This window comes from Bombyx mori, chromosome 17 (assembly GCF_030269925.1).
Source record: "Bombyx mori chromosome 17, ASM3026992v2".
Taxonomy (NCBI): domain Eukaryota; kingdom Metazoa; phylum Arthropoda; class Insecta; order Lepidoptera; family Bombycidae; genus Bombyx; species Bombyx mori.
In genome coordinates this window covers 1,540,333-1,555,696 of record NC_085123.1, presented here as the reverse complement: position 1 = coordinate 1,555,696, position 15,364 = coordinate 1,540,333, and the positions used below count along the sequence as shown (strand labels likewise).

General features: G+C 37.6%; 1 protein-coding gene across 3 annotated transcripts in view; it reads left to right on the top strand.

Moving 5' to 3' along the window:
- The window catches only part of Ggamma30A (G protein gamma subunit), a 37,608-nt gene extending 24,261 nt beyond the window's left edge, over window positions 1–13,347 (top strand). For 2 of the 3 annotated variants that reach the window (XM_012690069.4, XM_021347540.3), the window contains exon 4: window positions 11,048–13,347. In XM_012690069.4, the coding sequence (XP_012545523.1) occupies window positions 11,048–11,153 (106 nt within the window). In that variant the 3' untranslated portion in view covers window positions 11,154–13,347. 3 annotated transcript variants of the gene reach the window in all.
- The last annotated feature ends 2,017 nt before the right edge of the window (window positions 13,348–15,364 follow it).

Here is a 15,364-nt window from a genome sequence, read left to right as displayed (position 1 = left end):
TATAACGGCTACCCCATCATTCAAACCGAAACGCATTACTGCTTCACGGCAGAAATAGGATGAATGTTTTTTTTTTCTCATTCACTAGAATTCGTGAAGTATTTTTTTACAGAAAGAAGCCGTTAATTTTCTTGTTTTAAAGCATGAATGCACTAGATATGATTTTATCTATAATTTTACGCCTCTGACATCAAATATCTTAGGCCCTACCCTGGATTCAGAAATTTGCAGGAGACTTCAAATAGTAAATGACACTTATAAATTTTCTCTATTATACAATCTAACAAAGAATATTGTCAGGCATAATCCGAGGACCTATTTCTTGAGTTGAGTCACAATAATGCTAATTTATGTCGATGTTTCTTTGAATGCTTATGTCTTACCGGTATTCTCTACACTTATCATTGCTGACAAAGATTTAGCACTCGAAAAAGCAAAAACGATTCTATGAGACCACTTTTTAAGCTTAGCAATACAAAATCTGATAAATCTCATAACAGAACTAACCTTTATCTTCCTTTAAATAAGGCCATAGTGTAAAAATTAATGCATCTGTTTTTCATGCTTTTTTTATTGCTTAGAAGGGTGGACGAGCTGTTGTTAAGTGAGTGGTGTTAAGTGATTACTGGAGCCCATAGACATCAACAACGTAAATGCGCCACCCACCTAGAGACATCTCCGTATAGTTACAACGGCTGCCCTGCCCTTCAAACCGAAACCAACCCAACCGAAAACATATAGAAAATCGTTCTTCTGCTATGTACATACACTGTGTACACAAGGAGGACTCGTTCGCGATACACCTATTACTGATAATTGTATTGTTTTCGGCGGCCCTTTGCAACTTCCCCCACCCACGCCAGCTTTAGGGCGTTGGAGAAGTTTGACGGCTCCCTGTAAAGTACAAAGCGAAGTCTTACTAAGCTGGTAGCGACGTGGTGCTTCGTTGCTGAAGTTTAATTTTACATGAACATGAAAATTTACTTTTGCTTACAATCGGCTTAGTACTTTTTTTACATTCATCGATTGAAAAACCATTTCGGAAAACTTATTATTAATGAAAAAATTTTTTCATTAGATACTGATTTTTAAATCAAAATCATTTTTAAGCTTTGTTCAATAATAATAATAGCTATAATAATAAAAAACGGTGCGCGTGCAATTTGGTGCACGTGAATGAAGTGAAACTTCTCTTTCGATGTGTGGTATTGTGGTTTTCTTAATTTTTCATCCTTAAATCAGATTGCTCTTGTAATAGGGAATGCTGTGTATAAGAGATGCGACATCTTCAACATTTATATTATATATATTTTAAATTATAGATAGAAAAATAAATATATAATATTTTTTTTATAATTCATTAAAATATCGGTCGCTACTCGTTGCTAACGCTCACGCTGGCCTGTAACAGGTATATTAAGCGCATGCGTTCAAGTGTCACGCATTCCCTCTCGGTCTGTCTCTTTCTAGTATGGTAGCATTAAACGTTTAACGCAACCTTGCTGGAAGTCGCATTAGAAGTTTGACTTCAATAACTGGGAACAATTTATGCACGGTCATCCGGCCCCGTTTTGGGATTTCCTGTGGGTACCAAGGACCCTTATGTGTACCAAAGACTGATATATACGTATATACGTCTAAATATATATATAGTCAACACTCAGATATATACGCAAACATACCTATTCATCACCCAATGTTTGCCCGATGTAAGAATCGAACCCACGACCCGCGGCGCAACAGTCAGGGGCGCTAGTTACTGCTCCGCCGAATCAATTAAACTGTTTGTACTTATATAACGTCATTATTGGCTGTCTAAAACATAAACTTGAGCCTATATTTTTATATACTCTGTGTTCAATTCAAATGTCAGTAAATCAACACTTTTTGGCGGGAACGCGAGGAGTGAAGTTGTGTGATTTGTTTTATTTTGTCTATTTAGTGTCTCTTCAGGTTTAAATGTGTAATAACGGTGGTGCATTAACTGTTTAGTATCTGTGTTTTGCACATTTGTGCACTTTCATTTAGTGTTTCTTCATATTTAAATGTGTATGTATAAATGTATTACATTTTTTTTTATTGCCCTTGTAGGCAGACGAGCATACGGCCCACCTGATGGTGAGTGGTTACCGTTGCCCATGGACTTCAGCAATGCCAGGGGCAGAGCCAAGCCGCTGCCTACCGCTTAATACTCTCCACAAGCCTCGTTTGAAGAAGGACATGTCATAGCGCTCGGGAAACACCGTGGAGGGGAGCTCATTCCATAGCCGGGTGGTACGTGGCAAAAAAGACCTCTGGAAACGCACTGTGGATGACCGCAGTGGCTCCAGGTAGTATGGATGAACTCTACTCCGGTGGCGGGAGGTGCGATGGTAAAAACGAGATGCCGGTATCATCTCGAACAATTCCTCAGAGCACTCCCCATGGAACATACGGTACAAAATACAGAGGGAACCGAAGTCCCTCCGCAGACCCAGAGGTTCCAAACGATCCGTGAGACCGGGGTTATCGACAATCCGAACGGCCCTCCTCTGTATGGAGTCAAATGGAAGAAGCTGGTATTTGGGAGCCCCGGCCCAGAGATGGGAGCAGTACTCCACGCGAGGCGGGACTTGTGCTTTATAAAGCAAAAGTCTTTGTCCAGGCGTGAAGTACCGCTTCGCTCTGTTGAGGACTCCCAGCATTTTGGACGCCAACTTGGCTTTGCCTTCCAAATGACTCCGAAACTGGACATCGCTCGAAATGTCGACCCCAAGTATCCCAATACTCTCGGAAGGTTGCAGGGATACTCCTTGGAATTGCAGCGCCATGACAAAGGGGTCCTTCTTCGCAGTGAACGCGCAAACTTGTGTCTTTAACGGGTTGAATTGAACCAAGTTCAATTCACCCCATTTGGAGACTCGCCCCAGAGAGTTCTCCACTTCAGACACAAGTTTTGATCGTCTCTCCTGCACCACGCTCCGAGAGAGACTCTGATGGCCGATATATCGCGCATCCCCCGTGCTGTCATCCGCATAGCAATGCATGCCATCAATAGACAACATGTCATTGATATATAGGATGTTTAAACATGAAGAAACACGAAATAGACAAAATAAAACAAATTTCACAACTTCACCCCTCGCGTTCCCGCAAAAAAAGTCAAAATTATTGATTATGCGGGTGACATTTATAGATGAACAAAATTAGGTAGTGAACAAAATGAGTACTATGTCAAAGATTTTTTTTAAGGCAACAACTTCTCTTTAATATTGTAACGCTCATTTACAATATTTTTTTTAAAGTCACACAGTTTTTTTGGCTTCATACTATAATATGTTCATGTGTCTGATGAAATAAGATTGCAAAATTTGAAAATGAATACGCTTAATTTTAATTTCAAATTCTGTGTAACTGGTCAACGCTTTTATCAGAGTGATTTTATCTGCTTGTCTATGCCAATCAAAATCTGTTAATCCAAGTCCATCACAGACACCTTCCAAATCCATGCGCCAATCATAATAAAAGCTTACTACCGTCAGATCGTTGTCGACTCTATTTAATAAACCTCCCTACAAAATGAATTGTGAAACAAGAAAAAGATTTCATTACGGCGCGAACCGAGTTAATCCCGCATTTAAGGTAAAAGGGCCGGTAGCCAGGGTCGTATTTCACCTTTTTACGGCACAAAGGCAAAGGGAATTACGGCTGTATACATACACAGAAGGCATCCCTTCGGCTGTCGGAAAAAAATCCCAATTTTTTTTTGGCGTAGGTTATTACGAAGTTTAATTCAACATTAACATACATACAAACTGTTGTTTCTATTGCCTCGATAAGCAGTTTGAATTGTTGTAATAAAGAAACGGGGTATTTGAAAACGTCAACTCGAATTTAAACTTCATATGCTTAAGAAAATAATTTAGAATATTCCTAACCAGTCAAGTTTTATCAATTAGGCAATTGATACATACATTACAAGTTTTAACACAGACACAATACAAAAAAATTATATTCTTTATTTATAGAAGAAGATTATTAAGGAAATAATTTTATTAGTATGGCAATAGACTTCTTACGCAGCCATTGTTGCCAGTATCGAGTTTGTAAAAACGTAATTTTATAAATAATTTCTCAATATTTTTGTAAAATATAAATTATCTTAAGCTGTCATGAGCTATAACATATGCATACAGACAGAAGTCAAACTATTTTTACTATGTTATTGGTCGGCATTACAATATTATATTAAGTATAACTAACGACCCGCCCTCGCTTCGCTTCGAGAACTGTAATTTATTAGTGACCTTATTGAATGTTCTTGTATACAAATCTTGTCCTGACAGTAATTGTGTTTATTACTGTCAGGACAAGATAAAAAAACAACGTAACAAATCTAAAATCTTATATATATGGTACAGTATATTAGCGATAATGGCTTACAAATAAAAGATAGATATATGCTGTCACAGGACTATTGAAGATAAACATTTCCATCACGGATCGTTTGAAACCTCTGGATCTGCGGAGGGACTTCGGTTCCCTCCCATTGCTGAAGTCCATGGGCGACGGTAACCACTCACCATCAGGTGGGCCGTATGCTCGTCTGCCTACAAGGGCAATCTATTATTGATCGAAGAGGGCAATAAAAAAAATACATTATGTACGTGTAACTCCAACGGTTTTTACAGCGTACGCCAAAATAGCTTGCACATGGCACATATTTCCTTCTTACTTGTCACTTATCGTTATATTTTGGGTAATATACACTATGCCTATATAATTTATAGCCTGTGTGTTATTCTGATGTGTAAGCTATATTATTGTAAGTTTCATCAAAATCCATTCAGTAGTTTTTGCGTGAAACGGTTACAAACATCCATCCATATACATCCATAGATTCTTACAAGCTTTCGCGTTTATAATATTAATAGGATCAGTAGGATAGGATATGCCATATATTATTATGTTGACAGCCGTATGTTTTTATCTCATATTAATAACGTAATTTTGTTTTTTATGAACTAGCTAGTCCTGTCATGAACCTATGAATTTATCTTTAGACTTTTATAAAACCACGTATGCAAGTTTATTTCTATACAACATTGCACACTACGCAAAAACACGTTTAATATCTACCAGCCACGATTTTTTTGCGTGCTAGCTCAATAAAAACGATGTGAACCAATCAGGAAAAACGTATTTTTTTTTATTGCCCTTGTAGGCAGACGGGCATACGGCCCACCTGATGGTGAGTGGTTACCGTCGCCCATGGACTTCAGCAATTCCAGTGGCAGAGCCAAGCCGCTGCCTAAAATCGCTGATCGTTTACTCAACGATCGTGCAATAAAAATCTAAGCAGCCTCTTCCAGAAACAAGTCTAATGTCTGATCATTTTGAGCTAGAATTGAGACACACATGTTCCACACGCGCGAACATATGGTACGTACCGTCAAAAATTTATTAGCAGTTGTACTAATTACTGTACAGTAAACAATGAAGTTTAATTGTTTGAGTGTGTTCACGTGGCAGCTATGTGTATGTGTGTTGTGTTGTGTAGTGTAACGCATTTCGGGCTGACGACATACATTGCGAAGCTACTGACGTCAGAGGTTTTTTTTATTGTGTTTAATTGGTAGACCAATCAGTGCTGGTTATTGAAGTCTATAGATATCATAGCAGTTTTTTTATATTTTTTTTATTGCTTGGATGGATGGACGAGCTCACGGCCCACCTGGTGTTAATTGGTTACAGGAGCCCATAGATATCGACAACGTAAATGCTCCCACCCACCTTGAGATATGACTTCTAAGATCTCAGTATAGTTACAACGGCTGCCCCACTCTTAAAACCGAAACGCATTACTGCTTCACGGCAGAAATAGGCATGGCAGTGGTACCTACCCGTGCGAAATCAGAAGAGGTCCTACCACTAGTAATTACGCAAATTAAAATTTTGCGGGTTTGATTTTTATTACACGATGTTATTCCTTCACCGTAGAAGTCCACCGTGAGCATTTGTTAAGTACGTATTTCATTACAAAAATTGGTACCGCGGTATTCGAACATCGTTGCATCGCTAGATACGAATGCATCGGACGTCTGATCCTTTAGGCCACGACGACTAAAAGTAAAGTGAATAAGTGCGGTGTATACCTAGCTGGTCTTGGACAGTCCGACCTGGGAGTATGACGGTCATAGCCCATAACCGCTGACCCGACGACGCGTGGTATGGGTTTTTTATTGCATCTATCGAATGAGCTCACGGTCTACCTGGTATCTAGCTGTTTAAGTTATTAAGTAAGCCCAAAGAAACAAGACACCACTCATAGTTGTACTCCATAACGGCTATGCCACTCTTAAAACCGGCCGCCCTTATCTTGCCACTCTTATCTTCCATAAGCACTTATGGAGGATTATACTACCTCTTACCACCAGAAGTCGTCATGGCCTAAAGAATAAGACGTCCGGTGCATTCGTATCGCGATGCAATGGTGTTCGAATCCCGCAGGCGGGTACCAATTTTTCTAATGAAATACGTACCAAATGTTCACGAGTGACTTCCACGGTGAAGGAATAACACCGTGCAGTAAAAATCAAACTATATTGAGACCTTAGAACTTATATCTCAAGGTGGGTGGCGCATTTACGTTGTAGATGTCTATGGGCTCTAGTAACCACTCAATACCAGGTGAGCTGTCCATCCATCTAAGCAATAAATAAAAACACCAGAATTTACAGTCCGCTTCGTATCGTAAAACGCCGCGTGAGCGGACCTCTCGCCAGTAGACGACCGTTAAAGGTCGCATGTAATCGCTGGATGCATGCTGCGTAGAGACTGTCATTGGGCAAAGCTTGGACGAGGCCAATATAGCAGTGGACGCTTACTGGCTCATAACGAAATATTTAATAGTTAATTAGCTGACACAGTCGATCGATCACAGCATGAAAGTATCACGCCGAAAGGCTTAAATACGTTTCCAATTACGCATTATCTTATCGACTGCCTCGATAAGTGCTTTCCGCTAAACAGTTGGCCCGATCATTTGTATTCTTTACGAAATATTGGCCATTTCATTAAAATACTTTTGGGATTCACGTCCATAAGTAAAGCACGTGTCGCGTATACTAAAGTAGCCCGATTTTCTTGAAAATAATCCAGCTTTAAGGGTAAAATAGTCTCCAATAAAATTAAAGCGTCGTCTCCGATTCTCAGCCTACACCAGTTGGCCATCTATTACAATCAAATATATTTAAAAAACCATTTTAGAGTAATATTATTGTAGATAGACACCAATTACCTCCTTTATTAAAGCTATTTAGGGTGTTTTTAATTTATTTCAATGGTCCCTCGCACCGTGCGAGGAATTAGCTTGTTTTCTTTATCGGGTATTATTTAATTACGTCAATTATAAAAAAAGAACAAAATTAAGATAACAAGACTCCAAGTGCTAAATTAGCCTTATGCTTTATCTAACACCTGGAATCCTCTTATGGTATAAATAAAAAATAAGATAAGACGAAAAACCAAATCATGCCAACTGCCAGACCTAAAGATACTATTAGTTCTTTCTGTCTAAAAAAAAAGTTTATTTCCTGAAATATTTTTAATAGAAAAATTAGAGGATTCGCACAATATTTAGACTTCGAGAAAGTATAACACCTCAGGCAACCGTGACCACGTTAACTGTAAAGAACTCTAAAGGCAATAATGTTTTTTTCCCTGCTGGTAGCCTAAAAGGCTATTCCAGCTACACGCAGACCGGTAGGTGAGCTCACGGGGCTCAACTTGAGAGAGTTTGCTAACACTAGCCCTAACAAAAGCTGTGCTTCGCAGAATCTACCACCGGATCGGAAACGCGACCCACTGAGAAGATCTGGTGAGAAACTCACTCAGCTCTGTCTGTGGGGCTAATAATGTAATAACAATAGATAAACTAGCTTTCATTCAGTTCGTGAATGGTGTTTTGATTAATGTCCATTTTTAATTCCGATTTTATCAGGTAAACTTGTACCTAACATAGCCTCGTAATCGTAGACACCTTCCAAAATAAATTCGCCTAATGACAATAAAATCCATACGGTATGCATAAAAAATCTAAAGCAAAAAAAAATTAATCTTGCCCACAATAATTAAAAAAAATGTCTATCTATATATTAATACGTGAAGCAAAAACTTTGTATCCCTTTTTACGAAAATTGGGCGGACGGAGGAGTATGAAATTTTTCACACTTATAGAGAATATAGAGAAGAAGTGCACAATGCTAATCTTTTTTTTAAATAATGCATAAAAGATACATTAAATCAATAAAGAAAACATTACACACACTACATACCATGTATTTGACGCACACACGCATGCATACTATTTATTGTCAAACTTTTGTTGTTGACGTCTGTTGTCAAAATTAAATATTGTTTGTCTTTGTTAATATTTTTATAGTGTAGTCTCAGCGAAATTTGTGATTATAGAAGTATAAAATACAATCAAAATAGTGTACAAACTTACAATTCCAATTAATTATAGTCGAATTTCGACTACTGCGGGACCTCTAGTAAGATAGAAAATGTTCTCGTTAGGAAACATTTCCAACATATCCTTTTTCTATACCCGAAGCGGGCAGGCTTTGGTTATTGATCATTTAAAGGTTGACAGTATACACGACCGTTGCTTGTATTACTGAAAAGCCATATGACCCGATTGCTTTTAGTACAATAAAATTCAGACCCATCAGTTCGATTCCATGTTCAAAAGAGAATCACTTTAGAATCATCTCTGAAGCTCCTCACGCAATTCAATTTTTTTTTTTCTAATATCCTTTGAACTTTGAACAAACAATACTCTAATTTTACAAACTGACTTCAAAAGCAAAGCCCTATCAAGATTAAAAGTATACAATCGTAAAAAGGACAACGCAAGCAAAGGACAAAATAACAGAACAAGGAATAATTTCGCCGGGCTACCCTTGATACGTATTATGGCAATATTTGAATGGCATCAACCTTACCTTTGCCAAACTGAATAATTTATCAAAACACCCAACTCGGCCCGCTTCCGCTAAACATATTACGCCGAAATCTCCGCTGTCGTGTTTGGTTAATGAAAGAACAAAAATATCGGATTTGTTTTCTCCTTGATGAAAATGTTAAAACGGGCAAACTTTTCTTCGGTCTTGACTGATTTGGGGGCGTGTTATCCGCGATATATCGCAGGCAACCTGTGATATCAATTTTTCTTCACCTAATATTTTTTTTTATTGCTTAGATGGGTGAACGAGCTCGCAGCCCACCTGGTGTTAAATGGTTACTGGAGCCCATAGACATCTACAACGTAAATGCGCCACCCACCTTGAGATACAAGCTCTAAGGTCTCAGTATAGTTACGACGGCTGCCCCGCCCTTCGAACCGAAACGCATTACTACTTCACGGTGGAAATAGGCAGGGCGGTGGTACCTACCGGTGCGGACTCACAAGGAGTCCTACCACCAGTAAAAGACTCTGACCTCTCTCTCTTTCTCTCACCAGTGTCTGAAACGTTTCAAGCACTGGAAAGTTTTACAACTAAACAAACATACGCAGCCTATATAAAATTTAGGAGTACACTGTGGAGTTACGAAACACGAAAACTCAAAGTAAAAACAAACAGAGTTTTCGCCGTTCTAATTCAGGTTTGTTTGTGCGTCGGTCACGTTGGGACATGACTAGTGTAGCTATTGTAAAATTCAAATATGTAGAATAATTACACAAAAAGGCCGGCCACTTTACCTTATTACTGGTGTTAGGACCTCTTGTGAATCCACACGAGTAGGTAACACCACCCTGCTTATTTGATGTCTATGGGCTCCAGTAACCACTTTATTGTGGGCTGTGAGCTGATCCACCCATTTAAGAAATAAATAAATAAATAAAAAGTTCGACATAACCCAACCCAAGCCCATGGGCCGGGTATCCGGAAACTGGATTCCCTAACGTTAAAAAATAAAAATGGTCACATCGTGCTGTGATTTTAGCGACGTGATGCAGCTCAATGAAACAAAATGAATTATCTCAAACAAATGTTCCTCCGAAAGCAAGAGAAGTGGCAGTTAGTTCTCAAACGGTACACCGTAGAAGTCCTGATGATGGTGGCATTTAAGTAGTAGCATCAACGCTCTCTGTTAATAGCAAGTCGGCTGCAATAAAAAAAATGATTTATACCGCTTGGTAAAATAACTGGCAACCGTTTTGCTCAATAAATTTACCTTTGCTCTGTATTTAGTGACGATATTATTATATCCGCGTGTGTGAAAAAACCAATTCCGTTGTACAAAATTCGTGTGATGATCATAATTTAACAAAGTTGTTTTGATATATGGGCCTATGCGATACTAAATTGAAAGGAGCCGAAAATTGTTATTCCTTGCTAAATTTGACTTTAACGGTAATTTTTACTATAGCTTCATTCTTTTTTACTCTCTATCCACTTGTTGTTAAGTGATTACGGAAGCATCTAGACATCATAGCGTTTGAATAATATCGTTGATCATCACAATAGTAGACATTGCGACTACAAAACTTACTTAGGCGAAAGATAAAAGTCACTACGCAGTCAAAGGTCCAAAGTCTTTTAAGTAGCCTCTTTAAAACTAAGCATAGGGTTTGTCAAGATGCAAAAGTTGCATTACCCCAAAAACGCATTAGAAATTCTGGGCTAGTCACCTGGTATTGTTTCAATTAAGGCATCATCTGAAATACTGATCTAGCCACGAAATAAAACTCGAGAACAGCTGGACCGATTTGGCTAATTTTGGTCTTGAATTGTTTGTGGAAGTCCAGTGAAAGTTTAAAAGGTAGATAAATATGAAAATGCTCGGAATTAAATAAAAAATACAATTTTGTTTTTCCTTATAATGTGTCCCCCGTCGGACGGATTCCTTTTGTTTGTTTTAAGTTTATTTTATACAAAAGTTTAGGTCTTTTATTTATCGATTGAGGCACTACGAAGTCTGCCGGGTCAGCTAGTCTCGAATAAAAATCTAAAACGGTTCTTTGTCAATAGAAATGTAATGCAATTATACCTTGTTACAGGATGAGGGAGTACGTCGAAGAGAATGAAAAGAACGACCCCCTGATACACGCTCCGGACAAAAAGAACAACCCTTGGGCCGAGAAAGGAAAATGCATTATTATGTAAACGAAAATACAATTAAAAAATAAATTTAAATTAAGATGAATGAAAAAAAAAAAACAATTAAATATCATCAAATTTACGTGCAATTTTAAAAAAAAAGTCTGGTAAGATGCAACGACTCGGAATACTCAGTATTGCTCAAGGACTCAGTGTTTATTGAGTACTAGAAGCCAGACAATAGGAACACTGCGATTAGAAGAAAGAAAAGGACAAAAGAAATTTAACACAATTATTGTTTTCATCTAATAATCATTTTTTTTTTAAACGAATCTAGTCGTAAATCTAAAGATGTACATTTAATATCGTGCTAATTAATAAAGAAAAAAATATTAATATTATTATTATGTTGGTAAATGAGACGTTAGAAATGGTTGTAAATACGTTGCATTTTGTATTTCATAGTAAAATAGAAAGTTTGGGCGTGAAAATATCGTATTGATAAAGTAATGACGGGAAAGTGCGAACAAAAGAATCTATCCATCATTTTGGGCAACCGCATCGTCTCGGAGAATGTGTCTTGAAATTCAATTTGACAATGAAATTTTTAGTTCCAACTCCCGATGAATCCACAACGATTCCACATAAACATAACAAGCAACTTCCTCTTTCATTGTTTGAGTGGATTCTGCGTGGATTCTAAAAAATCATAATCACCTTATTTTGTACGTGCGAACGGACTCCGCCATTGAGATATTAGAACGTAATCAAATATGAAGACTCTAAGAGCTCTCGAGTCTTCATATTTATAATATTTATATTAAAAAAACAATTAAATAGGTTAAAAGCATTTCACAACTTAATGTGTATTCGAAGGTACATAGAGACGTTCGCGACTTTAAATATTGGCAATAAAAAAATATAGACGAATATAATAGCGTACGTTAAAAATGTAGTTATTTTAAATGTAAGATTTAATAAAAAATTATCCAACGTAATCTCGTTCGAAAGAAATAATTATAAGTGTTTCTTTTTTTTTCTTTCTTACAAATGTTGCCAGTAGTGACGCTTCTAAAATTAGCTAAGCAAAACTCTTTTTTCTCACTTCTAAAATTTATATTATAATCTATCTCCTGGCTTCTGTGGTTCGTTTCGAATAACTTGCACCTTATAAAAAAAAAAGAAAATTAAAAGTATTGAGTAATAACTTAAAACAGTAGACTTTATCTAGTTCGATAGGGACATTCGGAGGAGTTTAAGGCGTTGTTATCAAAAGCTCGTAGCTTCCTCTGTAAACTTCTAAATTGTAATCTAAGATTTCCAGGTTTGGGAGTATTCAGACTATTCCCCGGGGGGTTTTGTTGCCAAAATCTCCTAATGAAAAGTTTGAGTACGTCCGAACCTTTTAGAGCGTAAAATCCATTCAAAGGATTAAACTTAAAAGAGCCCTAAAATTTTTCGATATAAATAGAGATTTTAAACTTATGCACTGTAGAGTTAGAGAATTAAAAAAATAAATATAAAAAAAAATCTTAAAAAAAAAAATACCCTTCCCATATAGCATATCTAAGCGTGGAATGCGAAAGATCATACTGGCTGTGAGTAATACCAATTTGTTAAATCGCTTCTACTCTAAGATATAGGCGGACATTGAGACATCGACAATAATCTGCGCGCTCATGTTTCGGCATCCAAAGCTGTCATCCACCACCGCATCCCATCAACTCAATATTTCATAGACAAATAATATTATTATTAATTTTAGATTATTTTTTTTTAGAAATTAAAAAGTAGTTTTTAGTCTTAAATTTAAGAATAAAGTAACGGTTTAAAGTTCAGAGCATTAATTAAGGATTAATTAAAATGAAAAGGAATATTTAATTAAAAGACCTCTAGTGTTTAAATAAGGGATCTGTTTTGCAGTATCGTTTGATGGCGAAGTTTGTTCCTTACGTAAATATAACATAACAATAGCAATTCAAGACACAACTCCACGATAAAAAGTTAATTTGTTTTGGTTCGTATTTTTTTTTTATTAAACAAATTTCCAAAGATTATTTAGTGCGTTGTTCTGCATTATTTAAATTAATTATTAATTGTTTTAGAAGTTTACAATTATCATTCGAGGAAAATAAAGAACAATATGTAAGGAGATGATGGTATTGGAAATGATTTTTTTAGAATCAATAGTTAATAAGATATCGTATGTTATAAATAATTATGTATGAGTAATCACTGAAATAAATGAAAAAAAAGTCTTCTTTTGAGGTTTCAATTAATACATTAAAGGTCTATCTAACAATGAAATCGATACTTAAATATAATAATAATATGTATTTTTATATGTAAGGTAAGGTGTCTTGTAAGCCAATGAGTGAAACAGTAATGCGTTTCGGTTTGAAGGATGAAGTACCTGTCGAACTCTAAAACCGTGACTCATAAGTCAGACCTCAAGGTGAGTAGCATTAGCATTAACATTGCTGATGTCCATGGGCTCCAGCACCTATTTACAATCAGGCTTACCGTGAACTCGTCCATCGATTTAAGAAATAAATAATAAAGAATAAATCAGGGCAGCGACTTTACTGCGCTCTTGGCATTGCTGATGTCCACGAACGACGGCGTCTATTTACCCTCAGATGGATCGTATGCTTGCTCGTCTACGATCGCAATTAAAAAAATGAGATTTTTACTGATGAAATTGTCAGAACGCACGGCTAGTTGTAAAGGAGTAGTAAGCCAACTCGGCAACTTCTTATGAATCCATTATTGTATGTAAAACGATACAAGTACAAGAATGTTACTGGTGGCAGGACCTCTTGTGAGTCCGCACGGGTATGTACCACCACCATGCCTATTTCTGCCGTGAAAGCTATAATGCGTTTCGGTTTGAAGAGCGGGGCAGCCGTTGTAATTATACTTGAGACCTTAGAACTTATATCTCAAGGTGGGTGGCGCATTTAAGTTGCAGACGTCTATGGGCTCCAGTAACCACTTAACACCGGGTGGGCTGTGAGCTCGTTCACACGTCTAAGCAATGAAAAAAATGTAAATTAGTGAATGCACAAATTTAATGTAACGTTGGAACAGTTTTATTTATTCCCGAAAGCGCGGTTAAAGCATGAAGGACGCTTCCAATCTGACAGGTGGAGTTAAGCTCCATTCCAGCGCTTTCATTATATAATATTGTGGCGGGTAGCCATCATACAACACAAATATTTGTCTGGCCTGGAGTAAGGCGAGATTGTCGAAGCTGGCCTAAGCAGCGTGAAGCTTGTCAAAGAAGTAAAGTGAACCGCCATACCTCCGCTCCTTTACGTGCTTTCAAACCACCATCAGCACGCTTCCGCCACAGCGTATATAACACTAGGCACCGCGATTGTGCCTATTCCTACCCCAAGCAGTAATTCACTCCGGTATTTGACTTCTTTTTTTTATTGCTTAGGTCGTTGAACGAGCTCACGGCCCACCTGGTATTAAGTGGTTACCGGAGCCCATAGAATTCTACAACGTAAATGCCGCCACCCACCTTGAGACATGAGTTCTAAGACCTCAGTACAGTACAACGGCCGCCCCACCCTTCAAACCGAAACGCATTACTATTTCACGTCAGAAAGATGCGGTGGTACCTACCCGTGCGGACTCACAAGAGGTCTCCTACCATCTTACAAAAAAACAATTTCGGATTTTAAAAATTGTTTATTTCCAATTTTATTATAATCGGATAGTCTGCCTCTTTTACACCTGATTACAATCAAAGTCGCTCATGGCCATCAGCGGTAGGCACAGCTATCTACTCACTGATACCTACGGGCCCCACGTGACTCATGATTGAGTCTATTGGCCGCTTGATAAATAGCATTTAGTTCCAAAGCTCGACCCCTAAACAATAAATTTTGATATTACATCGAATATAAAGGACCTTTAAAACAAAATAAAATAGCTGTCATAAATCGTATTTCATAAAACAAAGCACCAATTAGCCTAGCCTGTTTTATGTGTGAGAAGTTTCGTGGCGGAGAGAAAGTTGGAAGGAATTATTGCTGTGGGAATATGAGTTTTGAATTGATTGATGTGAATTAGACGCCTTTTATTCGTTTTAGAGCAGAATTATATATTTGTTACGTGCTATTCCTTTTTGTGAGTAGATACCTCAGAGTATGGGGGGCCATAGACGATGTGAATTCTGTAACCCATCTTGAGACGTGGACCCTCAGACAGCCCACTGAATTTCGCGCCGGATCATCTTAGTGATGGTGGTGATGGTGGATTCTGCG